The sequence below is a fragment of the Seriola aureovittata genome, chromosome 11 (genome assembly GCF_021018895.1).
Source record: "Seriola aureovittata isolate HTS-2021-v1 ecotype China chromosome 11, ASM2101889v1, whole genome shotgun sequence".
NCBI lineage: Eukaryota > Metazoa > Chordata > Actinopteri > Carangiformes > Carangidae > Seriola > Seriola aureovittata.
In genome coordinates this window covers 15,341,195-15,368,912 of record NC_079374.1, presented here as the reverse complement: position 1 = coordinate 15,368,912, position 27,718 = coordinate 15,341,195, and the positions used below count along the sequence as shown (strand labels likewise).

The following is a 27,718-nucleotide window of genomic DNA, read 5'->3' as shown; positions in this document are numbered from 1 at the left end:
TAATATCTGTTCAAAATGTCATGGCAATCCATCCATTAGCTTTGGAAATATATCAGTATGGACCAAGGTGGTGGACTGACTGACACAAGTGCAGTCCTTGGAGCCATGTCGCTAGCATGGCTAATAATTGCACCTACTAAACACAGCATCAAGACAAATGAGACAGATAAAATACATTTTTCTATTTAATTAATATAAATCACTAATTGATATAAAATGTTAAAGAAATAAAAAAAGGCTGAAGTTTGACTTCATTTACTTGACAATGCACGCATTAAGACAACAATGCACGCGTTAAGACAGTATACAGGCTTTACAGGCTTACTTACAGGCCTCTGGAGAAACAGAGTTCAGCATCATCTAGCAGATATTTTATTTGTTCTTTTAGCATTTGTGTCTGTAAAGCTGAAGAAACAAAACATAGAACAGGTACATAATTCAATGTAAAATTCATGGTGATATATAAAAAGTCTGCAAGAGTACCTTCAGTTGGACGATATATCAGGAAAAGAACAGTGCCATTGACACAGCTGTACAACTAAATGTTACAGGATAGATGAGATCCCAAGAAACTTGTTCTGACACCATTGTAAACAGAGGTGCATGACACAAAAAGTAAAATATAACACTCCGTTACTGTTTCAGAAAGTATGCTGAATAAATTGGCAAGTTCAATTGGCAAGTTGACCTCTTTTCCAAATGAATCCACCATAAATCAAACAAACAATGCAGTACAATTACAGAGATAAAGTGAAACTGCTAATATGTTCTGACAGTTTTCAAACTAAAAAAAAGTGTCAAACAAAATCTGCGGTTCTAACAAAAGAAAGCCTACTCAAATGCCCAGGTAACAGTTTCTTCCTTGAAGAACATTTCTAACAGTGTTATAAGTTGAGTAGATATTTTCCTATTTCCAAGACCATTGGCAGTCTCAGGAATGCCCGGTAAGCCATCTTTGGATGCCAAAATGTGTCCCGCCAAGTCTTTTAAAATAAATATAGGTCTGTGCCACTATAAGGGCACTGAAACCATCAAAGTCTTTTGTCTTCTGAGATTTCTCTAGGATGGTCCACCCTCTGGATGTCTACAAAGGCCTTTAGTATATGTCTGCCTCTTCTTCTCGAGGCAGGCTCAAATGTCTGTTTTGATTTTGTCCAGAGAGTTGTCGATCTTTGTGAGAGTCTTTTTGATGCGTAACGCTGTTAATCTGGCTGATGGATTCTGGTACCAGCACTCCTTCATGAGTTTGGCCATGGAGGTTAAAGTCTGAAAATTAATTAGGAGAAATAAATCAATCGGTGTGTCCAATTGTCAACATTAGGGGATATTACTGAAATGCTTGTATTTCTGAATATCAAACGGATGCAGACTTCAGTTATATGCTGCTTAATGTCAGTCTGAATATTACTTACTGGGTCTGAAAACCATCTGTTTGGGATGTTGGGCCTCTGCTGATCCACACATACAACCTTCTTCATATCCTCAAAACTGGGATCACTTGGGACCACATCATGAAACGGCGGCTTGTAGTCCTCTACAATGCCTAGTATGAGACAATTCATGTTTGAGATCATATCACTTAAAGCAAAGTGCAAAATACTACTTATACTGCCAATGGCTAACATGAAATACACTGAGGTGTATAAAAAAGGATTTGTGTCGTGGCATGGCTATTTTGCGCTTAACTTGCTCCCAAGTGCAGCTGTGGGAGAAATGTGAGGTTACTGTGTTGTCGGGGTAAATCAATATCTTGAGTGTTACTGAAAGCCCAGCTCCTACTATAGAGCAATTACCCTATTTGACAGTGGAGAGAGGAAGTTGGTTTTATTTCACATAAAATGCCTCTGGCTTCTCAACAGACCACATACTGTGGGTGGGGGCATTTGAATTGAGGCCAAATGTTTATATCAATAGCAGAAAAGCTTTTACGTAGTCCAGCTTAAAGTAGTGACTCTGTGTCAATTCTGAAGAAAAACACTTGGCTGAATTGATGCAATCAAGGAAATTAAATGATGTAAAAGAGACAGAGCTATATTGAATCCAATATGTGTAAAACATACTGACCGTTGCTGACTGTCCTCCTGGCGATCTCCCAAAGGACGAGGCCCAGGGCCCAGATGTCCACTCTCTTGTAGGACTCAAAACAGTCCATCTGGATAGAGTCATCAAGCACCTCAGGGGCCATGTAGCGCTTTGTGCCCACTTTAGGGTTGTTCCCCACATCTAACTCATTGGTGTCTTGAAAATGCATGACCGCCAGACCTAACATGAAAACACATAATGAGTTTAAAGATCCCCTCCAGACATGCTTTAAGATGTGTGAAAATTACAATGCATTAGAGGCTTCAGGTTTCTACATCACTATTGTGTAAGCTACATATTGGTCCATGATTGTTTTGTGAACTCAATCCTTCTGATACACGTCTTCAACTCAGCTTTAAGGTGAGCGCAGAGAAACTTCCCTCTTTCAGCAGATGAATGTGAAAACCGCATTGTAATGTCAAACTGCAAATACATCATTATGCACAGTGAAGGTCACAATAATCAAAACACAATTTTGAGTGGAACAGGACTTTATGTTTCCCATCTCAGACAACTATGGTGAGGACAAAAGACTGGACTCACTCTATCGGCTGAAACACTACTTGGTCATTGTAAACAGTCATGTCCACCACCCCCCCCCCCATACAGGATGTACCCCGCTATGAGAACAACTCGCTTGGGAGACAAACAACTGCTTCCATGTCTGTTGGACAGCGAAATGCGTCATGCGGAGCAGAATTTATTACATCGAGCTTGTAAACATGTTGAGCTGTTGTCAGGTTGTGGCTCATACCTGAATTAGTTTTTATTCAAGTGTCTGCAAATGGAACATTGGTGTATTAGATGAAGCAGTCTGAGTTCTGCTAAATGTGTTTTTGGTTAATGGCTGGGTGGTAGATTTAGCGGTGGTTGTTCTTCCTAAATTATCTTCAAATATGGCAAAAGCATAGAGGACAGTTGAGCCATAATGCTGCAGATGCATCTCTTACGCAACCCCTTCAGTAGTTTTAAAGTGGTTAAAATCATCTTACACTTATGGTGAATCACCTTGTATAAGCACTTTGGAAAGATTCTAGTTGTCTTGTGCTGTCTTGTTCTAAACATTTCCCCCAAATCCAGCGTGACCTAATTTGTATCTTTCCAATCTTGTGGATCTCCACTAGAATTGAAAATTAAGTTGTGCAGATTAAACTATGTACTATATATTTATAATGCCTGGTCCACCAAGGGCGGGGGCTCTGTTTGTGAAGGGATTTGAAAATTACATCTGATCCACATCTCGAAAGCAAAAGATTTAAGGTAACCATAAAATTAGAATAAGCTAGGAAATACAGTCAACCAATATAGAAAAAAATAAACAGCATATTCATCGTATAGATATGTTAGTATCTCACCGAGGTCAGCAATGCAGCACTGTCCATTCTTTTTAACCAATATGTTTTTGCTCTTGAGGTCTCGGTGGGCGATAGCCGGTTTGCCCTGTGTGCCAAAAATCTCAACATGGAGATGTGCCAAGCCGCTTGCAATGGAGAGTGCCATGCGGAGGCAGCTGGATGCATCCAGGGTGCTGAGTTGAAGGTAGTCATACAAGGAGCCCATCTCATGGAAGTGAGTGATCAGCCATAGCTGAGTACTGGAGTTCCTAGAGGTCATGTCTGAAGCTATGAAGCCTAAGTTGAAAGAAATATATCAATTAATTAAAGGACTGAATCAACACATGCACCATAGTATGTAACCAATGAGACATTCTGGCATTTAAAACAAGTGATAAATGTTTTATAATTTTTAAATGAATTGGTTTAATTAGCAATTAGTAATACGTATACAGTATGTCAACATAAATTATCTTTATAAAACACATGGCCTATATGAGCTGTATTAAGGAGTGTCCTGCTATACACACTCTCACAGTTTGTTAAACCTGGTCATGGGTGATATGCCACATACCGAGGATGTTCTCATGTCTCAGCAGCACCGTGTTGTAGATCTCAGTCTCTCGGAACCAGGACTTCTCGTCTCTGGAGGAGAAGATTTTGACAGCGACACTCTCTCCCTGCCACTGACCCCTCCACACTTCACCATAACGGCCCTTACCTGGCAGGCAAAGACATGGAAGAAATTAGCACAGACAGGAAGAGACTCGTATAAATGTTGGTGTTATGGGCTGAACATGTGTTTGGTTTGTGACCTTGCTCTTGCACGATTTACTGTCTCCAAGATGGAGGATTAAATTTAAATTTTAAGTTTTTTAAATTTACAAAAAAAAACAAAAACTGACCAAAACACTTTTTTTTTTTTTTAAGATAAATAAAAACAAAGTACACGATGGACACAGGAGAGCATATCAAATTAAATAAATTCAGTGATCTTGGATTAAACGTGTGCTACCACAAATACAGGGTTCATATGTGCACATACACACACACAAAAAGGCTCACACACTGTATTAAAAAAAAACTAAAAAAAAAAAAAGGCTCTCTCTTATGTGCAAAAGTTGCCAACAGTGCCAGAATTACCATAATGTAAATTAAACTCTACAGCACTCTGGAGCTTTTTAGCCTCTTTTCACTCATCATCTCTCTCTAGGAAGCATTTGCCAGGAAAAAATAGCTGTGTTAAGGTTCACTGTAGGCCAATTGCCTTGTTACAAATAGCAGACAAAGTTACTGAGTGCCTGGTGATGAAAGCCAAACACCAAGCAGCTACAAACACAGATATCTTTGTCAGACATTAATGGAAACAAAACAGAGCTATAAGGAAAGTTTTGGAATTTATATTACATAATATTTATCAAGTGGCCAGGAACACAGTCCCAAATGAATGTTACAGTTGCTGTGTCCACTTGATGAGTAAATAGCCTGTGAGCATGTTCACCATAACAAGTTGCCGGTGATGTTGTGTTGTCTGAGTAATAAATGTCCTCTTATTTTGTTGCCCCCTAGTGGCTGTAAATCAATTCATGCAGATTTAACTTCCCCAGAGAGCCTGGAAGCAACTAACAACTTAATCTCTTATTTCAAAATGAGTGACTAAACCTTGAACATCGGTAACTATGGCAACATGTTTATCCATATGAAAATATATTTGCTGTTTGTAACACTTTCTATGACACTTAACATACTACAACCAATCTCAAAAGTAAAATCTGTGCAACTTTGGCTCTGGGGACCTCATTGCTGGAACTGTTGCACATTCATTCTGGCTCAATGTCAGAATATCCTCACAGCACTTGTCTGTTTTGCAACCCAAATATTTTTTCAGATTTAAGTTTCTTGTAGACAAAATAGTTGTTTTGCTTGTACTGGATGATCTTTGAAGATGCATCAGTCTCACAGATGAAGGACAGAAGGGAGTAAGTGTAAAAGTGAACCAGAAAATCCTGTTTGACGGATTATCAGATAGTGAAGTGCTACATAGGAGGTCATACTCCGTCAAGGAAGAATTTCCTCTGTAAGTTACTATGCAAGTCTGGTGAGTTACTATGGTATTGATAGTTTGCTCCTATGTCAATATATGTGAGGTAAACAAGAGAACCATTTACATGCTACAAAACACTGTAATATGTGCCCTTACAAAAACTGTATTTGAGTGTCCAACAGTGTGTTGCCAAATGCTGCTGCTCTGGGGCTTAAACTGAGCCAGGACCACTTTTCTTGCTGGACTTAACTGCATTTTTTAGCCAGAGCCCCCTGTGTCAGCACAGTGGGAGTGCCTCATTGAAATGAATGAGGGGGCTGAGTTTTTTGAGGCAATGCTCTTGTAAATATGAAAACAACCTTTACCAGGACACTTACCCACACACTCATTGAGTGTAATTTGTCGAGCAACAGTTCTTTGAACAAGGAATGGGAGTCCTGAGCCACTGCCCGAAGTGCAGGAATGATCCAGCAAATCCTGGGCAAGAGAAAAACAGAGACAAAGAGTAAAGGGCTTGTGTATTTGCATTTATGTGCATGTTTGTAAGTGAGCTATCTGAAAACCTTCCCAAAGGAATCATGTGGCCTAAAAATGATGAAACGAGGAGCATGTGGGACTCAAATAATACTAATACAAGCAGGCCTCCTTTGATGTGACACCCACATGGGATGAAGAGGGGTAAGCTGTGTGTGGATCAGGATATTTTGTGCGTATGTGGATGTGTGTCATTGGTGGAGGTGCAGAGTGCCCCCTGCTGAGTAAACAACAGAAGTGCCACCCCCTCCCTGGTGACTGGTGTGGGCGCTGGAGATTTTATCTAATCCAAGGGCCAGACTCCAAAACAGGCGCAATGCTGCTAAGCCTTTTATTTTTATCTCAGCTAGAAGACGTGCAGCATGCCTGTGCTGACACAGGAGGGCAGTACACAGCAACAGAGTTCGTAGCTGCTGAGCAAAACAAATGACTTAACTGGGAGGGGAGGTTGAGGATTGAAAACAACAGAGAGTGATGCCTCAGATAAACAGATGCATAATGCAAGAGCTGCCTGAAAGACAATTTGGAATCACAACACAGGAATGCAAGACAGAGGCCATAAAATGAATGAAGAGTTACACTGCAGAGAGGTTTAATCCCTCTCTCTGGTACAGGAGGATTGTTTTTAGGAGGGTATATTTGGGCCAGGCCGTTAAGCAGCAGAATGCAATCACAACGCTGCAATATCATTATAATCAGAGACGACTTCTGGGCAGCAGGCTGCTGAGGGACAAGCACATGTGTTTCAGTCCGATCTGCTTTTCACAGCCACACCACTGTTGCTAATAACCTTTCTCATGGTGCTGCCAAGCACTTTTTAATTATGCTGAAACAAATATTCTGTTGCTCCATATTTGGGCCTTTCATTGCCAAGTGTGTTGATGGACTTTGGAAACAGCTTGAGAGGGAGCCAAACTCAGCAATTTCTCTGTCTGACACACACACGCACACACGCGTGCACACACACACACACACACACACACAATGATCATACTCCCAGTATCAGTTGGACATTTTATTTACACGTTTCTTAATTAAAGATAAACTGGATTTGAAGAGTGTAGACATGTTTACAAAAGGAGATTTGATGTTCTATGACAGCCAATGAAGACAGGAAAGTTTAGCTACATTGTGAATAAAATGCTTTAAAAAATTCAAAATGTCCATTAAGATACATTAGTATCCTTTATGAGGATACAGAATAATAACATGGACGATAACAGCCATGTATTTTGCTAGGGCACAAGCTAGACAGTGAGCACACAACTTGATTACACAGTGTGTGAGCCAGTGAATGTGCTGGGCTGTCTCTCAGACTAAACGCTAACCACAGGACTCCACCTAAACTCTGGATCAGTTTAGCGGGCCTCAAAACATAAACCACTTGGCAGAAATCTTAAAATCCATGCTTGAGTGGAGAGAAAATAAATAGCAAACGACATACCTCTAACAGATTGGAAAAATGACTGAAGAAGCAAAACAACTTTTAGAGTTTAAGGATTTGTTTTCTAATTCCAGCAAAAGCATCGCCCACACACACACACCCACACACACACACAAAGTTCATTGCTTTTTTTATATGACAATTACCAAACACTGTTGAGATTATGATCTGTGAAGTGCACAAAGTCCAGCAGTGATTGTCTTCACTATTGAACTTAATCACTGTCAACCATACTAACCACTATAACATATTAAGGCTTAAACATCGCCATTAGTTGTCTCCAGTCTACCCATCTATAATTTCATAACATTTACTGTGTTAAAACCTGAGAAGTTAATTCATTTTTGTGCCCCATATTTAGAGATTTAGTGCTTTAAAGTAAGTGCTTTAAATAATTCAGCCAGGTAGTGAGATGCCAAGTCAAAATAAAGCCAACAGAACTGAAAAACACATAAATGGAGGAACATTTACAACCTCACAACAATGGCCCAGTGGATCAGTTTTATTCTGATTTTGCTTGAAGTATTCTGTCTTAAAGAAATTGTTTCACAAACAGAGAAAAAACTCATTTGACAAGCATCACTTGAAGGAAAGACCATGCTTTCTTTGAACAACTCCAAGTTGTCTTCAGTTCAGGGTTTGTGCCATGCTTTGATTACAAATCTGGATTAAAAAGAGGGAAACAATGCCATCATGTCTCTGTAGTATATTATCTTGTTGTAGATAGTGCAAATGTGTACACACAAGAGGCAGAAGTCCCCACTAATCCAACAGCTGAATCCCACAACTTAACAACACAATTTTAGAGGGGGTTTTCCATCTCTGTTATTGGTGCACACATTCACAATTCAGAGTGACTTTAAAGACACTCTCTGTGATCTGGTGTAAAGAAAACAGTCACTCGACCACCCAGAATCAAAAACAAGATTGTATCTGCTATCACTTTCGAAATGTTTTATAGCATCCTCTCCTTCGCAATTACTGTGCTGAAGGTAACCTCCTCAATAATATCCACTACTCACCGCCAGAGTGCTCTCCCCCACATTTGATGCTATAAGGCCATCGATAGTTCCATATTCAGCATCTCGTGATGTTAATCTCTCCATTTGGTTGTGATGGATGCGTCTAAAAACCAGGATAGCGATAGCAGAGAGGATGATGAGGACGATGATGGGCGCCACGATGACAATAGCCAGCGTGGTCACACTGTAATTTGGCAGCTCGTCAGCTGTGAGGGTAGAGAAGAAATTTACAATGTGTGAGTGTTCTTCAACCTATCAATCAGATCATTGTTCTGGACATTGTTGTAGAACAAGTAAAGTAAATAAATAGAGTAAAGCTTGATTTCTAATGATTAAAACTGGCAGACAAAACAACAAACAACAGCGTCGATTATAACGTCGGCATGATACAAGAAGAGGGGCTCATGATTACATATGCTGACGGAAAACTCTTCTTTACTGTAACTTTTTTCACACACATGCTGAGGCTTGTCCACAGACAATTCACAGGTTTGCAGTAGACATTCTGAAGAAACCAGTTAGGGGTGGGGGTGCATGCATAACACATATGTTCTCTCACACACACGCGCAAGCGCACACACACACACACACACACACACACACACACACACACACACACACACACAGTCAGCCTGAGGAACTGACCACCATTCACACTTTCCAAACATTCCGAGGGAAAGAGTGCTCAGCTCTGCCTGCAGCACAGACAATGATCCCCTTTTCTCAACTCGCATAATGAACTCTTTCTCCCAAATACACATAACTAGTAACACATTCTAGGAGCTCACTAGACTTGACGCAAACACATAGGAAGTGACACATTTAGTTAGGCGACTTATTTTTTAGATGATGATTTTATTTGTAGCAACGTAAAAAACATAGGGAGTTAACGGCACGAGGCCGTACTGTAAGCAAAAAAATATTTTAAAAATTGTTATGGTATTCTAAACGGCACCTAGCTCGTGTCTCAAATAAAGTTGAGTCGATTTGGGTTTAAATATTAATTTATGAAAAACATAATAAAAAGGAATGCTGTAGGGAGAAAAGTAAAGGTGAAAGAGGCAAAAAAAAGGGCAACAACAGCTCTGTGTATAGATGCCTCTCCTTCATTCCCAGGTGGCTTCACCCTCTGGGCTCCTGTCAGCCAGCTCTGACAGCCTCCGAGAGGACAGGTGGGAAGTGGACCATGACTAAATAATATTCAAAACCTCCCTCTAGTTGCCTACTGTCTCCCCCCATTTGTGTTTCATGAGGTGCCAGGAGTGTGACCACACAGAGGTGTAACTCAGGCCAACAGAAACCATCCAGAACAGCCGTGGCAGACAATTTTACAACCGATGGCATAGCCCTCTCAGTAGAGAATGACGGAGAGGAATGAATGTGTGCTACTTTGTGTAAAACAGCAAAGACTAACCTTTATAGTTTTTTATGTTCTGAACAGATCAAATCTAAGCAGCACTTTTTCTGGAAGGTTTTTTAGCAATATAGTGAAAGGAGTTCAACACTGAAATCAACAGATGGAGCTCTTGAGCATCTTTGATGGAACGCTACAGAGACAGTTCCCAGAATGCAACACAGTTTGTGCATTCTGGGTAGTACAGTACTGTACCTTTGACAGGCAGCTCCACGGTGCTGTTCATGTTACACAGAGGCCCCTGGCAGCACTCCACAATCTGGTCTCTGGAAGGTGGGGTTTTACAGGTCAACGTGCTCTGCTCATAAACCTTAAAGCAGCCTTTCTGGTACACCAGGGAGCCAGCGTTGACTGTCACGGAAGAGAAACACTGGTGGCCCATGCAGCGATTGCCTGTTGCACATGAGCTGCCTTCACACACACACTCGTGCTCCTGTCTGATCAGGGGCTTCACTTCCTCCTCTGCAAAAGAAAAAGGAAATGACTGGTTAAATAGGTACATCTCAAACTATTTCTGCATCATTTTAAAGTCTTGCATAGCCAGACCCATTTCCACAGTTCTGGAGAATGATCTGGCTGCACCCGTTATCATTCTGCTAGAGGAAAAAAAACACTTTTATTTCCTTAAACCAATCATAATAATCTTGGGCAGCGCTAAGCTCAGGATGTTGTGACCGTGTTTCTGCATAAGGGTGTCAGGTAAACTAGTTTTGGTGGAAAATTGCATGTGAATATGCAAGCAGGGTCATTAAAACGGCTAATTCCCTACAAAATAAAACACCATAAAAAACTGCAAACGCTAGGCCACACTTGGAAAATGAAACTTTTCTATAACCGGAGGGCAAACATGCAAGAGTATCACTGCTAGACAGCATATGTTATAAACATATAATTTGTAGATATTTACGACCAAGCAGGCCTGCCTTATTGCACGATCCAAATGTGTGTTTTCAGTGCTTAAGTTGCTAGCTCGGAGGTTATTGTTGTTGTTTCCAATAGCAAAGGAAACTCTGAAAATGGTAATACATTAATAGCAGAAAGGGAGGAGAATGGTAGGCTTATACCCACTGTCTACGTCAGACTACTTTAAACATGACTGTTGCTTTTTATGGTGTTTAAAAAACCCTAAATTCAAATACAGTTTTGTCATAAAAGCTCAACTCAACTTTTGCGCAATCTTAAGTCACAGAAGGTCTATCATGAACAGTGGCCAAGAGAAATATGTACAGTGTGTACAAAGTCACCTTTCCCGGGAGCATGCACAGTGACGTTCATGTTACACAGATGGCCCTGGCAGCACTTGACAACATGGGCCGATGAGGGTGGCATGGCACAGGTGGCTCTGCCCTCCTCGTCATCCCTCAGGCAGCCCTTCTGTTGGACGGCCACCCCATCAATCATCTTCAGAGAGGAGAAACACTGCTGCCCTGTGCAGCGATGGTCACGCTCACACGCACCGCCCTCGCACACACACTCCTGGTCTCTGAGGACTGGTCTGCCAGCAGACAGTTCTACATCTGATAAGAAGAAACAGAGATACGGGGAAACCCATTAGAGCAATACCATTAGTATCCCATTAAATTAAATGGCATTCACTCAGATCAGAAAACATGCAGGTTGAAATTGTCTTTGTTGGCCAGATATTGAAGAGGCCGCTCAATTTTAAATGTATCGAGAAATATTTTCCGGTTTGAAATCCAACACCTGCTAATATGAAATGAGTTGTTTTCCACATACAGAATCTATTCAGGAGGCCACACAGCAGATTTTCTGAAACTAGATAAATTAGCTGAATCATAGTACAATGATACAATGATATCATGTTATTGTTTTATGAATTCAGTTGTTTAAATGAATGATGAATGAAAACTGTGTTTAAATAAAGGTTTTTATTTTAAATTTATTAAGAGTTGTGTCTGATGTATTAAAGCACAGCTGAACATTAAACAAAATGTGATTATCTTATATCCGACTTTGCATATATTTGCCGTCCTGTTATATATTAATGTAAAAAGAATATTTGTATCTATGTGCTGTTATTGATTTTAACAACATCCCCCAGTTGGGCAGTTGTACAGATTTGTACAGATTTCAGGCTTGTTAATGAAGCTCTGCAAGGGATCAGCAAATAGATTCCCAACCTGTTGAACAACTTAAAGGACAGTTGGATGGTAAAATGAAACTTTCCCCATTCCTCTGTATTTTACAAAGACTGAATGATGATGTGTTTCATTGGGACTGACAATGAAATTCCTTCAGAAGTTTAGACAGGATATTTTTAACACAATGTTATGACGGTAGTACCTCACCTTTCACCAGCGACTGCAAGGAAACGTTCATGTTACACAAATCCCCATAGCAGCACTCTATCACCAGCTCAGGAGATGGTGGGCTTCCGCAGCGCAGGGACTCTTCTTCATTACCCACAATGCAGCCCTTCTGAAGGACCGATGTCCCATCTAGTACTGACAGAGAGGTGAAGCACTGCTGGCCGTAACACATGTCCCCACTGCTGCAAGATGATCCATCACACAAACAGTGTGAGTTTCTCACACTGCCCTCACCTACAACAGACAAAGCAATTATAGAGCACATCAGAATTAATTTATTAGATTACATGCTGCAGCAGGAGACCAATACATATGTGTACATATATACATATACATACATATATGTATAATTATATTTAGATACATATATGTATATATGAGTGTCATAGTTCAGTTTTTCCTTTTTAATAAATTAAAAGAATTTTCAAAAAATTCTGTTCTCACTTTGTCATTATGGGGTATTGAGTGTAGATTGATGAGGGATTTTTTTTTTTTTTCATTTAGCACAAGACTGCAACATAAAATATGAGAAAAGTGAAGGATCTATCCATCTATCCAGTGCACTTTCCGAATGCGATGCATGGATGGATGGATGGAAGGATGGATGGATGGCTGGATGGATGGATTTAATGAGTAGGTATGGGGACAAGTGTGGTTTGCCAGCCTAAAAAAAACTCCACTTTCCACTGCAATCCACCACCACTGCAGTTGTTTAAAATAACACTGAAAGACAGCAGATGAGAGGGAGACAGACTGAGGAGGGGTGGTGAGAGGAAAAAAAAAATGTGTGAATGTTTGGTCTGTGCATGTAAGAGACTTGAGTGGGACAGAGAAATACAAAGAGGCTGTGTGTATGTTAACTTGAGTCAAAGAGAAAAGGGGGAACACAGACATCTTCCACACACCTTTCAAGCTACTGCGTGTACTCAAGAACCCCAGTCACAGTTTGTGACCTACTGTAATCTTGTTCTTTTGCAGTAGCAAGACTTATGGCTCTGCAACAGATAACTCCACATCCAGAGGCAGCAAGAGAGGTGAATTAAACCAGATTCTGTCCATTTAGGCTGGCACAAACCTCTCCTCCCTTTAGGTACACCTCTCATTTAGGTCTGATGTGAGAAAAGCTCTGTTTAGTACGTGTTAGGAGAGGGTGAGGCTTACCTTCCAAGCTAAAACAGGGAAGGACCAGGACGATCAAGACCAAAAGAAGCATATCCCCAACTGTCATTGTAGACCTAGAGGGGAACAAAGAAAAACAAAAAAATAAACACCAGGACTCCATTGCGATAAAAGCGGTTCATGAAAATGTGTCTTTTGCCAGTTGAAAAATGTCTGCGACTTTGTCTAACAAAGTATAATAAAGGATGGTGACTTTCATACTGATGCATTGGAATATCTTTTGTATTTTTGCAAACCATCTTTTGGGACACCACTCAGTGAGACAGAAGAACAAGAGAACCAGACAGATAACAACAGGATTAGCTGTCAACCTAAGCATATTAGAGAAAGCAATTTTACAGAGGGAGACCTTTTCTTGTTTTTCAGAAAAAGAGTCAACACCAAGTTTAAAATGCTCAAGTAAAGTGGGTCTCATGCCTTCCTGTTGTCCTGGCAACAAGGCATTGACTGGCAAGCAATGGGGAGACTGGTGCTCTCCTATTGGCTGCGCCTCTGTGCGTGCAAGTGTACGTGAGTGTGTGTGCATTGATGTCTGTCTGTGTGTGTGTGTGTGTGTGTGTGTGTGTGTGTGTGTGTGTGTGTGTGTTGGAGGAACAGGCTGCTTGGCAGTTAGGGGAGAGGAGCAGACAGACATGAGAGAAGGAAGAGGAGGAGGAGGAGGATGAGGAGGAGGAGGAGGAGAAAGAGGAGAGGATCACAGCAGGGAGAATTAGTGTGGGTGCCCAAATACTATCGTTTAGAGACCTGGAGACAGTCTAATCCTTCAATATTTAATGTGTCTGCAGCAACGTTAACATACGGTGTGTAGTTATGTTTGTTTGTTTGCTTTATCCAGAGACAGATTTGAACAGACCACCAGTTTAACTCACACTGTAAACTCTAGGGGGGAAAAATCCCTCCAAACTACCCATTTTATTAAGATAATATGCAAGTTTTGTGGGAACATCATAGCTTGGAGCGTTCCCCGTTTATGCCATACTAAGCACCGGGGGCCGTTATCTTGGCAGCGTATGTGTGCGCCTCAGTGCATCTGTGCCACTGATAAATACCCCCCCCCCCCCCCCCCCCAACCCCCCACCTCCAAGCCTTTGTGCCCGTCTCCCAGACATAAATGATTAAGCACGTAATGTTAGCATTAGCCCAACGGCGGCGTCTGTACAGGCCACTCACACACAGACCACATGCTGCTCCTTTAATCAGAGCACAAAACAGAGGCTGCCACACAGAGATAATCAGGAGCTCTGTCTGCTCCCCTTGGACCAGGGGAGAGGGGAGCAATGGGGGCAGGGAACGGGCAGGAGGGCATGAGGAGGCAAGGGAGGTATAGCCAGGGGGCAACTGGGGGACAGTGGGTTAGAGAAGGGCAGAGAACAGGGCCAGTGTGAAAAAGACATGTGGGCCAGAGTGGGCTGCAACAGTGAGGTGGGCTAAAAGAAGAGAAGTGGGACAAGGAGGTGTCTGGTGTCAGCACCCGGGGGAGACTGGGAAGAAGGGCACCATGCTGGCAGGAGACGGTCGGCTGGGCCACCGAGGAAACAGGACAAAGAAATAAGCAGAGGAATGAGAGACAATAGTCTGAAGCCCTTTTCTAGAGCCAGACAGAACAAGTTTTGTCTGACTAGTTATCTTGCTATTGACTCATATATCTTTCATGTAGAAAGAAAACAAAGAGCACCATAACCTCGCTCACACCCTGCTGACAGATCAATAACTCACCTCAATTAACTAAGTAGAGCATGTCACAAGGCTCCACTTACTGGCTTTAATTATTGTAGGTAAATAACTTGCTGTGTTTTTGTTTACATCTACTGCTGAAAGACCCTCGACGGGCACTGAAATTATCTGTCTCAATTCATCTCTCCCACGCAGACACTTTGTCTTAAATAAGCTATCATAAGCAGTGAGTCGCACAGTGATGACCGAGTGCTCAAGTGGTCCTGTTATGCGTTTGCTGTTATGTACACAGCAAATATATCAGTCTTTGCACTGCAAAAACCTTTCGAGTTGCCTGGTTTCCCAACAGATGCATTTGAATGTATGTAAAATTTACAGTATTTCTATTTATAGTTTATTTTGCATAAGCACAGTAAACAGAAACTACTCCACATCTAGGAAAACACATGAGGCGTGGCAAGCTGGTCTCATATATCATCAAGCCAGCTAACGGCTTTACTTGATGAATACACAGCAAGTACGAGTCCTGATACTGGAAACCTAAGAAGGGATTCTTGGGAAGGAGTGAGGCAGGGCTAGCATCTGCAGAACCGATTGCGATCTGAGCAGTCAACTTCATGGCGCTGTGTATGAATGTGTGTAAGTGTGTGTGTGTGTGTGTGTGTGTGTGTGTGTTGCAGCGCTCTATCCCTGCGTATTGAATTCTCTGGCAGTGCTCTGCAGTGTGTGTTCACAGAGCTGACATCCTGCCAAGGGTGTGCTCTCATTTCCCCCCTCTATCTGTCTCAATCCCCATCTTTCCTTTTATTCTGTCTTCATATATCCTCTGATGTGGTGTTGTAATGGGAAACCAGTATGAATACCACATGGTAATTACAACTTGATATATATTTTTCCATCTTTAATGCTGTTGGAACTAATAATGTAATGGATCTTACTAAACTATAAAACAGACCAAAACTTAACAAAAACTTTAAAATGAGGCCATATATTGATACATATGTAAAACAATGAGTTGTTTGTTTTACCATTTGTCATGAAGGTGATTCCTTTCCTTTAATTTTCTCCTTCAGTCTGTGTGGGTCAGGGAGTTCACATCGGTTTCCACATTTGAGTGTCTTGAGCTAATATTTTGCAGTTGTAGAAAAAACCTCAAATACAGCAATTAAGTACAATTCATAGGTAGTTGTGCATGAAAGCTACCAGTAATAATAACAAAATAATGTAACATATCATTATATGTATGTATGAAAGGAGTCATTCTGGGTAATCAGCACTTGTACTTTTGATTTTGAAGTGAAATTTGCTGAACATAATTCCGTTCCTTTACTTTAAGAGGCTGCCCTCCGCCTGTCCTCTTTGCAGCGTTATTTCTTCAGGGCAGCCTGGACGCTACAGTGACTCTCTATTGGAAAGTGATGGCGATGGTCTGGCAGGACCAGGGGTAGCTGGTTAGCGTGCTAACTTCAGTAGAAGAAAAATTATAGAAAGAGAAGCAAAACAGTCAACATTGGCATTGCTCTCCAGCACTGGAGACAACACAGCATTTCTTCTATATTGGTAAATAAACTGCTGATAATGCTAATGTTGGCTATGTAGCAATAGCAAAAACTGACTTTAAATTGACCATTTTGTGTGTATTTATGCTTTCATTTAAGTAAAAAAAAATCTAAATACTTTCCACCACAGGTATTTTACATGACGATATCAAACCTATGACAGGCGTAAGCACTGACCTTGTACATAGAAACATAAAGACCTCATTGAGCTCAAAACAAAGTGGCCAAAGAGTGTATACCCCGAGAGAAATAGTTCAAACAGACTTGACCCAGTGAAAAGTATGTTAGAGTTGACTCCTGCTGAGTGCTGCTAGCAGGACTTGAAAGTGATCCTACATATCAAGGCTCCCGTTTTATGACGCCACGTTTCCTTCCCAGACTCTTTCCAGTGATCCCACTCCAGAGGGCTATCTTGATAAGCACTTCTCTAAGAAGTTGAGCAAGGCTTAAAGTGATTAGATGATGATGGTTAAACATGCCACTCAAATGCTGTGACTGGTACAACTGAACCCAAAAAAGAGAAGCGTGTAGGCAGTTATGTTGATTCGAATAAATACATTTGACGAATTGGTAGACATTCCCACTTACGACTACATCTTCAAATGCCATGTTAAAGCTAATATTTTATTACCATTTGTTGTTTTAAGGTGGTATTTTAAAACTGATTCAACAACAAACAAAAGATATTTGTCAAGCTGGATGCTTTATTATTTTGGTCTGTTTTGTATTCAGGTCAGGACGAAGGAGAGAATGACAAAACACTACTCTGTCTGATGAGCATGGTGTATCACTAGGTTGAGGAGGGAGGAGGCTGGAAGCCCTGCAGGAGCTGCTGAGTCATCATGCTGGCAAAGAGGGAGACGAGAGGTGGAATCTGTGTCTGAGCTGGCAGGCTGGCACAGTTACCATGGCACAAATAGCCCAGGCACCGAGGAAACTGCAGCAAACTGCAGGACGGTGAGGGAAGAAACAGGCAGAGACTAGGGCAATGTGGAGCCTGCTGTTCGTGTCCCTGTCCCCGTCCCCGACCCAGACCCAGACAGCCAAAGTGCCAGCATGCCATCAGGGACACACAGATGGTTAGCTCCTAGGTGGATGTGGGTGTAATACAGACCTGAGGGCGAAAGTCGTCCTCTTTGCAGCAGCCCACATTCATATTCACACTACAGCACAGCAAATCAACACATTCACCTCAGTCTAAAAACCCCTCTCTGCCTACAGTCAAATACAACACTTGGTTTGACTAAAAATGCATTGAAAGAATACACAACCATAACTTTATACTAGAGTATGGAGAGAATACACACTCACACTCGATACAACAGTGCTTACAAACTGAGTATAATGTAAAATTACAATGAATCTTACCGTAAAAAGAAGGCAGCACACTAATGATTCAAACGTCAGTGATGAATTTAAATTACATCTCTACAATACCTCGAAGCAACCTGTTTTATAACTAATCTGATGAGTCCTGCTGTCTAGGATGCCTGTCATCTAGTGGCAGGCTTGTTGTGAAGCTGGCATTTGGCTTAAGGCCCCTACAGACTGTGAGATATCAGCAATCTTGCAGGTTCATTGCATGTCACACTGTGCAAGATGGGTCTAATAAAGTCTTGGTAGCAAATCTGTGTCAGGCTGTACAATATCATTTTTGAAGCATGTCAGGTTGTGTGATGAATGTCTGGTGAAATGTAGGTCTATGATGTAAAAAAAAAAAAAAAAGCAGAGACATGTCGTCACTCACATCATCCACACAAAAAAACACTCTGGCCTGGGCAATGGCACATTTTTTTCTGCGTTTATTAAATGGCTCTTGCAATGTTGCATCGGCCAGTGTATTCTGCATCACTGCATGCAGTTCTCTGATTTGCTGTTTTGTAGACGTACGTAGCTTTTAACAGAGGACCTGCTGTGAGACCTAATTTTCTGACACCGTTTGAATTTTGAGATGAGGCTGTAAGAGCTCTACATCCTCTGTTAGTGAGCCTCTCTCTAGATGCAATCTAGGAGCATGGTGTTGGACATCCAAAAATTTCACCTCATTTCCATAACGATGGAAATGACAACTTTCATCTTGCCATCTTGCCAAGCACCCATTAGACAACGAGATGGCAGTCGAGTTTCCAGAATCAGCAGGTCATTATAGGAGCAGAATTAGGAAATATATAGACGGATACTATGCCATAAAGCCTGCACATTTCCCATCAATTACTCAGGCTGGGAGTGTAGTTGTATGCATAATACAATGGTTCACCAAATGACAGACATCTGAACGAAATACTACCTAACCTTGTGCAACATAGCCTCTCTGTAAGGCTGGCGCCCCATGTGATCAGGATATGAATAAAACAATTTCATGTCATTTGTGCATTTCAGTGCACACAAAAGAAAATTGCTCAAATTATTTTTGAGAAATTACATACTATTTTTAATTTTAAGCATAGGCCTATTATGTCAGCACCCCATAAATACCAAATGACTCTGAGATGGCCTCATTCATTTGTACATTGTTTTGCAACCAAGACAAACATCTGTGCTTCATTATTTCTCAAGTTATCACAGTTTATTTGTCTGATGTGTAAAGCTCATAACTGGAGAATTAATGAAGCAAAAATGTTTGTTTTCGTTGCACAAAATATGTGCAAATGAATGAGTCACTACTTTGAAGTCATCTGGGTGTTAATTGGGGTGATGAGGCCTGTGCATAAAAATGAAAAGCAATATACAACTTTCTTTTTTTTCTTTCTTGAATATCTGTGCAAATGTACAAAAACAAAGCTCAATGGTTTGATTAACATCCTCATCATACGGGGTGCCAACCTAAAAGAGGTACAAACTTGGACTAAACTGGTGCAACTTTGTCCCGTACATGTTTCTTGTTAATCTATTTATATCTGAATTTTCAGATAAGTCTGAGACACTCAATTAAGTTTATATTTTTATGTATGTTGAATAAAAACGTAAAATAAAAAAAGTTATTTTCTGTGTTGAAGCATTTCATTCTTCAACATTTATTCCTACAGCTATTTAGGCCTCCAAAGCAACATTGTAAGCTTCAAGTGTAAAAGCTAACACGACAAAATGAACATGAAATAACCCTATTGATATCCATTCCAAGGTCATTTTAAGATACTTCTCCACTAACGTGTAAATACAGGTCTGATGTTGCATGTTCATGGACATGCACCACTACTAAAAAAAAAATTCCAGGCAAAACACTGTTGCTATATGAGGTTTTGAAAACCCCAGGAGAGAAAGATGTAAATTTGTTTTGTATGTAAACTTATTTGTAATGGTGTTGTAATGTATTATGGTAGTGTAATGAATGCAGTACTGAAATGATTTTATACTCAGTGCAGTGCCGTGATTTCGTCTGGTGTAACAGTGAGACACAGGTTGGCCCCTTCTTAATATTTGGAGTCATAGACTGGGGTTGTGTGTGAAAGATGTATGACTCTGCTGATGGGAAAGCAAAGCTCATTAACCTTTGGAAGAACACCTCGCTGGCCAAGGGCCTCATCAAATGGGAGATGAAAGAAAGACTTTTGTGGCCCCCTGGAACAGTTTGAGGAACCTTCAGTGCCCCATCAGGTCGAGCCAGGCTCCATCTCTCAGGACCCTACAGTATCTGAGCAGCTGCCTGCTTTCACAATGTGGGGAATGTACTCAAATGCAAATGCCCCTTGCTTATTTTCAATTCTCACTCACACATTCATTGTGGTAGGCAATAGCATAGCAGGTTTTTTCCCTTGGATACAGTGGAACCCAGGGTAGCGCACACACACACACACACACGCACGCACGCACGCACGCGCGCACACACACACACACACACACACACACACAGTGTATTCAGCCTAGATCAAATGTAATCAGAGACAATAGTTGCCTTTTCTTCTTGCTGTAGTCCCACCCTACCTTCCACCTCTGCACAGACAACACTACTCGGACACACTCAGGGACTTGGCCAGGCCGAGACAAGTACTTTTGAGAATGATTGAAGGCTTTTGTTTATACTGAAACTCTATGACAAAGTTTGATTTGTTTGCAGACAGGACAAGATCGCCCCGGGGTAATAGTTGTGAGAGAGACAGCTGAACACAGAAACAAAGACTGAAGGTCTGGGAGAGTCTAGCATACAATAGTTGTTATGTCTCATGATTATGTAGAACATCACCTGTACAGAGAAGCAAAGCTTCAGCAAACACACTTAAAATTCTTCACAATAACAGCAGTTTTTGTGCTTCTCACAAGCTTCTCTTTATGATTTTTACTGTGGCTTTGTGTTCCGTGAAGACACAACTTGTGAGACACAACTTGGTAGGTTTTACAGCATTGTGAAGACACTATTAACAAGTGTTCTACGCAATGGTCACCATAGCAATTAGACATTCATTTTCACACAACTATCAAAACATTTGAAACAGCCAATTCAAACACTGTCTTTATGGCCCTGAGTTATATTTGCCAACAGAGGAATGCACAAACATTCTCCCTCCAAACGACCATCTCACAAAGTTCACTGCCCTGGGGCAATACATTTCTCAAATGGACACCTTGATTTGTATCACGGTTCACGCTTTAAACAAATTTTCCTCCTTGTGAAACACATAAATTAAGCAAACAGACCAAAGAACTGTATGTGCTGCTACTCATCGTTCAGGGAATATTTAGTCGTGATTGATTCTGCTCCAAGTCTGCCAGAGACAGAGCTACAGGAGTCAGGGGGCTAACATAACAACCCTCGCCGTGTGACCCACACACATTGACCGAAGCATTCACCACTGTGATGATAATCACTCAGCAAACAGCTTGCAACAAAACAATGAATGTGTATACAGCACTATGCTCTGTAGCACGACTGACCCAGGCCATTACATCCTGCTGCCAATGGAGTCTTTTATGACCGGGAGTTTCCTGGTCTTCCAGAGAGGAAAGACTTCTTAGGAGAAAGACCAGTAATAAATAGTTTCTCACAAGCTAACCTGAATACAAACACCAACCTTTCAGTAGTCCTTTAAGCAAAACTGCAAAAAAATTCTCTGGTTTCAGCTTCTCACATGTAAATATTTTCTAAATACTCTATAATAACCTGGTTACCTTTAGGTTTTCCACTGTTGCGCATACAAAACAACATGTTAACATGAGCTGTAAGAGATGGTGATGGGTATTCATCAAAAATGTTTAAAACAAATGAATTATTTGATTAAATGATATTTTATATTTAGATATTGCACACATTTTTCATGTTCATATGATTTCAGCCATATTGCCTAGCCCCGCTTGGATGTCAAAACCAATGAATAACTAAAACATTATAAATGCCCCATTTGGCTCAAGCATGGGGAATAGACTGGACTAGCACTACCATCATATCAGAATTGTTTTAGTTTACGACCCCATGACCCAAGAGATGAAACACATTATTTTCAATTCGCAGACAAAGTGCCCACACAAAATAAGAGTCCATGCCTGGGAGTAGGAATGAGATCAGAGGGAGGCAGCAACTGAAACAAAGCCATAACTTTCCCCCCTAACAGCTGAGCGATAAGACAAGAGCACTGAAGCGAGTGAAGGGCTCATAAAATGTGTATTGCAGACTGTCTCCAGTGCAGTCTGGGGTTAGCGTGGAGAGAGGAGAGGAGCCACGAGCACTGCAGATCTATGTGTGTGTGCATCTGTGCAGACAGTAGTGTCTCGTCTCCCTTCCCTCTGTCTCCACTGGTCTTCATCCACATTTGAACAGAGAATAGGAGGAATCAATAAGTCTGTGCAGAGCCACCAGAAGAGGAGAGCAAGCTCTGAAACAGCAAACGATGAAACAAGACTAAAATCTGGCAGATACACAGGCGGTCTTTTATCTCATTCTCTTTCTCCCTCTAACTTCCCGTGTCCTGCTGAGACTGCAGTGCCCGCAAGTCCCAGACAGCGCTTCTCATCATGATATGTTTGGGCTACATAAGGCTGATGATTATTAAAAGGCTCAAGGATTTTTTGACTAAAAATAACACTGCAGACAGAGGGCCCCTTTCTAAAAAGCTGGACACGAGCATTGAGTAGAAGCAAATTCAACCCACATGCTGTGTTCCTCTGCAGCCTGCTGCCTCATCTGATGCCAGGTCTGTTGCTAGTCAAACTTTCTAGTAAGTCAGCATTCACACACACACACACACACACACATGCACACAAACACACAGATGCACACAAACACACAGATGCGCACACACGCACACACACACACACACACATATGGCTGAAAGCTGAAGCACGATAGCTGATGGTTGGTTTGGTACTCAGATGCTAGACTTCAAGCCAAATCCTGCTCCCTTTCTATCCTCCCTCCTTCTTCCTGCCCCCTCCCTTCCTTTCTTCCCTAACTTGAGAGCCACCTACGTGGAAAAGCAATGAGCCTGAGACTCTTGCTCAGACTTGAAGCAGTCTATCTTGGTCTCATAACTGCAGTTCTCTTGTTAATGACAGACTGTGTAACCTGATTCCACACACAGATATGCATATACACACACCACCCAACCCCCAAACACTCTCAGGGTTTTTTGGAGTGAGCGCTTCCCTCTCCCTCCACTTGCATATTGTTCCAACCCAAACTGCCAGCTGCTTCTGACAGCCAAATTACTGTGCACAGAGAAATGATTGCTATCGGAGGTCTATACCCCCCCTACCCCAACACCCCACCACAGACCCCTATCTTCATGCTTTATGAAATGCTCAGACCTCTGTGGGAAAATTATACACTTTATGGCCATCAGAAAGAACAGCTACGGCAATGCTCTGCTGTAGCTGTTCTTTCTGATGGCCATAAAGTGTATAATTTAAAATAAAGGATATATGCAGCCAAAGAATTTGGGAATGTGGATATATATATGAAAATCAAAATAAAATCTTACAAAAAGAAAAATGCCTGAATTGGAGAACCTGCTATATACCAAAAATAAATCTCTACAGATCTGACACGTTTAAGGCCTCTTTGACACAGACTTAAGAAGGAAAAATCCTGACACTGGCCATGACACCCCAAACCAGTTCTATTGTTGGGAATACATTGTTAGTCTCAGAGATACAGATAACCTCCTAACTGGTTGAGGAATAAGTTATCACAGATAGGCTCTTGAAACAATGACACTGGGCCAAATCCAAACAATAACATTGTTGTAGACCAAGAGGCGAGGAGAACGAGGAGACAATAGCAGGGTTAGCCACCACATTTGAGCTGGTGCATGTTACCGCACCTAAAAGGAACAAGATCCTCAAGATCCCTTTTAGTTGAACCCTATCTCAGCCCCCAGACTCACTGACGTCCCTTTATCTGACCACTATCAGCCAGACTCGGCGATGCACGCCACTGAGAACGCCAGGCGCCCACATAGAGGCTGGACCTTAGACTGGTCAGCTGTGCAGTTACATTGTCCAGATAATCAACCAACAACACAAACACACAGCCACTAACCATAACAAGTAACCTCAACTATGGGTCCTTTAACTGTGCCACCGCCTGTTACTTCACTGACCAGATAGTCTCTATCCAATACTTAAAGTAAGGCATATAATTGATATTACCAACTACCTCACCCACAATTCATGTGTTACAGCTTCAACTGGTGGAGGTTATTAGTGTTCAGATTCATTTTGAGTGGCTAATCCATGTAGATTAAGTCTCTCATGCCAGACACTATTACTGCATATGGTTCACAATCATATTGTCATGGATATGCATATAATTGTGGTCAACTGAAAGGTTTAGGCGTGTCACCTTGAACAAAATTAAAAGGAGCTTGGCTATGTTACATTCTTTGCACAGCGTACAACATCAAAAACTAATACACAATCAAAAGCTCCCCAGACATTTAAACTACTATAGAGGAAAAAAACTGATTAGTATGTGAGAATGTAATTTTGTGGGAGCCAGGATCTAGCACAATGAGTTGATTCTGGGGAAGAACAGTTCTGTTGTGTGAGACATTCCCATTTACACATCTTTTAATCGGCACAATTATCTCTGAATGTTTTCAGCTAGCATTAACACCTTAGTAATGAAGTTTGCACCCTCTCATCAGCAGGTTTACTGGCTTTACATTTGATTGCCTCATGAAATCTTATCACACACTCCATTTCCTGTTTGGTATGATTGTTCCTCTGCAAGGAAAAGCATGACAACAAATACTTTTACATCTTATATCAGAATTACATTGGTGATATTAAAGTTTCCCCAGTGCAAACGAGTTCAAAATTAAGCCACAGACTATTGTAAGCCATAGTCTGTGTTCACAAATGCCGCCCCCACCCCCCTGCAGGACTGCAATTGTGATGTTAAAAGTGCTCAGCATGAGATGATGAGACACACACGATCAAGCAGGAACGACCCTCCCAAAGACAGTTTGCATGACAATATACTCTCACTAAGTCACAAGTTGTTGCAATGTCGTGAGCTTGATTTGATTGTGAAATTGAAATTACAACCACAGAAAGTCGCTGTGTTAAACCAGTGACTTTTTATTTTCAGTCTTCTGGCCAGGGGCACATCATCACCAATCAACAAATAACCAAAAACACCTCTCTGACGCGATCCTTTAAAAATGATACGCTGTACTGCGTGAAAGCTGCCTCTTCTGCGAAATCGTATTTTAGATGACTAAGCTATATCAGATTTTGTTCACACAACCTAAGCTGAAAATATTGTCTAAATAAAATATGTTAGGCTGCAATGCCAAAACAGACCAAGATTTTAGGAAGAAAAGGGTCAGGGGGAGACAGGATTTCTTGTGAGCACGTCACGAAGCTTTTTCCTGCAAATCAGCAAACTTCTCCACGTCTACCGAAATGTCTATACCCACATTACAATAAAGACGAGTAATTACAGCCTAATTAAAATTACATTATAGATAGAAGACATAATTTTAACTTACCTTGTGGGTTATTTGTCAAAGTGCTTTTATGAGGGCTCGGTAACTGGCACAGGTCGAACTATTCTGCCATCTCCCGAGAATTCACCGACAATACCCGATTTGTTTTCCAAAGTCCGAAAAGCAGAGCTTACATGACGCCAACATTATCGTCGGTCGTTCGCTCAGAGAAAAAGGGTGATAAATTCACTCGATATATGAGTTTACCGGAGAGAAAAAATTAAGATACATTTTGTTTCGTTGTCCTTCTTTACACATTAGCACCGTCTCAGCTTCACAACTCGCAGCGCTAGGGAGGGAAAAAGCCAGGATTGGAGGAGGAAGTTACCTCGCATCAATTACTTCAGCGTTAAGTGAAAAGATAAACACACTCTCTTCCGGTCCAAAGTTTCAAAATAAAACAAATACAAACTATAAACAAAATATGAAAAATAAAAACATTTGTTTTTCTAAGGGGCGAAGAGGAATATTGATGTATATATGTAAAAAGACTATATTGTGTAAGTAAAAAAAAATCCTACAATGAAAAATGCATATTATTATATAATTTCTCACAGCCCACAGAGATTGTATCCAAATTGTTCATTTATTTCAACTAACAACCAACCAACAATTCAACCAACATCAATTTACAGTCATTTGACAAATATAACAAAAGCTTCAAATTCTACAGGCTGAAATCATCTAGTAAACTATTGTTCCACTGTGCCACATTAAACTATTGCTTTTACCTGATTAACATTTTCAGTGCAGGGCTTTTATTTGTAATGGAGTATTTTTAGATTGGAAAGTGATCGTTTTATTTCACTATCACTCAAAGGCTTGTATTAGCTTTTGCACATTAGTTATTTATGGAAGGTTTGGAACATTATTTGGTAATACCAGCTGATTGTTGTGCAGTATGGGTGAAAAAATGTTTGGTAAACAGATAGTCCTATATTCAGATATTTATTCAGTTCATTAAGCAGTACATCACCAATGCTCTGAATCCAATAATATATAATAGTATTGCAATCACAAAGACTATTTTCTGCATTAAGTAAGCTACGTTTACTTTTAATATTACTTTCCAATGCAGGACTTTCACTTGTAATGGATTATTTTTACATTGTGCGATTGTAACTTTAATTGAATATAGGATCTGAATACTTTTCCCACCACTTCAACTAAATGTACTTAAGTATCACAAGTCAAAGTATTGATTATTCAGAATGGCCACATGCACTCTGTATGTATATTATGTATTATTGTTTTATGGTCTCTAATGTCTTAATGTGTAAGAAACATATTAATGTTGTAGGTGGATGAAGTGAAGCTAACTTGAACTATTTCATATTCTATTGAGACTGGCTGTATTAAGTTTCTAAAGGCTTTTCCAGCTGGTATGTAATATAGTCTTGCTACATAATAAAGCCTTTTAAACTGCATCATGTTACAAGTTTATTTCATATGAAAAATATATGAATCTACCAAGTAATACTACAGTGTCAAATATGTGAGAAGCAACCAACAGGTAGTGGAATAGAGGTAGTAAGTAACATATCATAGAAATAGACAAACAAATGACATCTTACTTATACTTAAAAGTATTTTGATAAACTGTAGGCTTATCTATACTCCTTCTTGCTGTAAAGAAAGAAAATACAGCCAAATCCTAATGAAATATTCTTCCACTCTGCTATTAGGTATTATATTTTTCTTCATCTTGATTCCCCAAATATTTTCCTGGGATACACTGTGCTTTTATGCTAAAGCAAATGTGTCTACTTCCTGTCACAGACTCATTCTCTCTGGCTAGTTTGACGTGTTAGGACCTTTGCTATTTGTTTTTTTTCTGCGCATGTTCTGGTTTCAGCATTCAGGGGGTGAAGAGTTCAGGATTTTTGGCATATTTCAGACAATAAAAATGGTCGGAATTTTAATAAAAAAACATAGTCTGTAAACTGAAAAACTTTAATTAAATAACTTCGAAAAGTGTTTTCAAACATATTATGCTACTATTTATTTATACTTAGAATATCTAAAGTGGTCATTTTATTCTGCTACCATTAGATTTTCCATTAGTTATTTATGCAGGGTTTGGAGCATTAATCAATAATACCAGAAGACTAGTAAGTGCAGGGACATTTTATTCAGTATGGGTGAAGGAAAACTTGGGTTAATAGATAGTCCGATATTCAA

The 27,718-nt window shown here is 40.6% G+C and overlaps 1 protein-coding gene across 1 annotated transcript; it reads right to left on the bottom strand.

Moving 5' to 3' along the window:
• Positions 1-172: 172 nt before the first annotated feature.
• LOC130177757 (activin receptor type-1-like) lies at positions 173-25,874 on the bottom strand. The gene is made up of 12 exons (XM_056389693.1): positions 25,541-25,874; positions 13,366-13,439; positions 12,184-12,438; positions 11,119-11,391; positions 10,070-10,336; positions 8,461-8,666; positions 5,838-5,937; positions 3,991-4,137; positions 3,438-3,713; positions 2,065-2,262; positions 1,413-1,543; positions 173-1,266 (listed from the first exon to the last, which is right to left on the bottom strand). Exons 2-12 carry the CDS (start codon positions 13,430-13,432, stop codon positions 1,132-1,134), a joined length of 2,055 nt encoding a protein of 684 aa, XP_056245668.1. The 5' UTR covers positions 13,433-13,439; positions 25,541-25,874; the 3' UTR covers positions 173-1,131.
• Between the last annotated feature and the right edge of the window lie 1,844 nt (positions 25,875-27,718).

Bases quoted from the DNA above. Each gene is read 5' to 3' on its own strand.
- LOC130177757 (XM_056389693.1), bottom strand. From the start codon at position 13,432: ATGACAGTTGGGGATATGCTTCTTTTGGTCTTGATCGTCCTGGTCCTT. The intron at 4,138-5,837 runs GTAAGTGTCCTG...TTTGCCTGCCAG, and splicing joins TACACTCAATGAGTGTGTGG to GTAAGGGCCGTTATGGTGAA. The intron at 2,263-3,437 runs GTGAGATACTAA...TTTTCATGTTAG, and splicing joins GTGCTGCATTGCTGACCTCG to GTCTGGCGGTCATGCATTTT.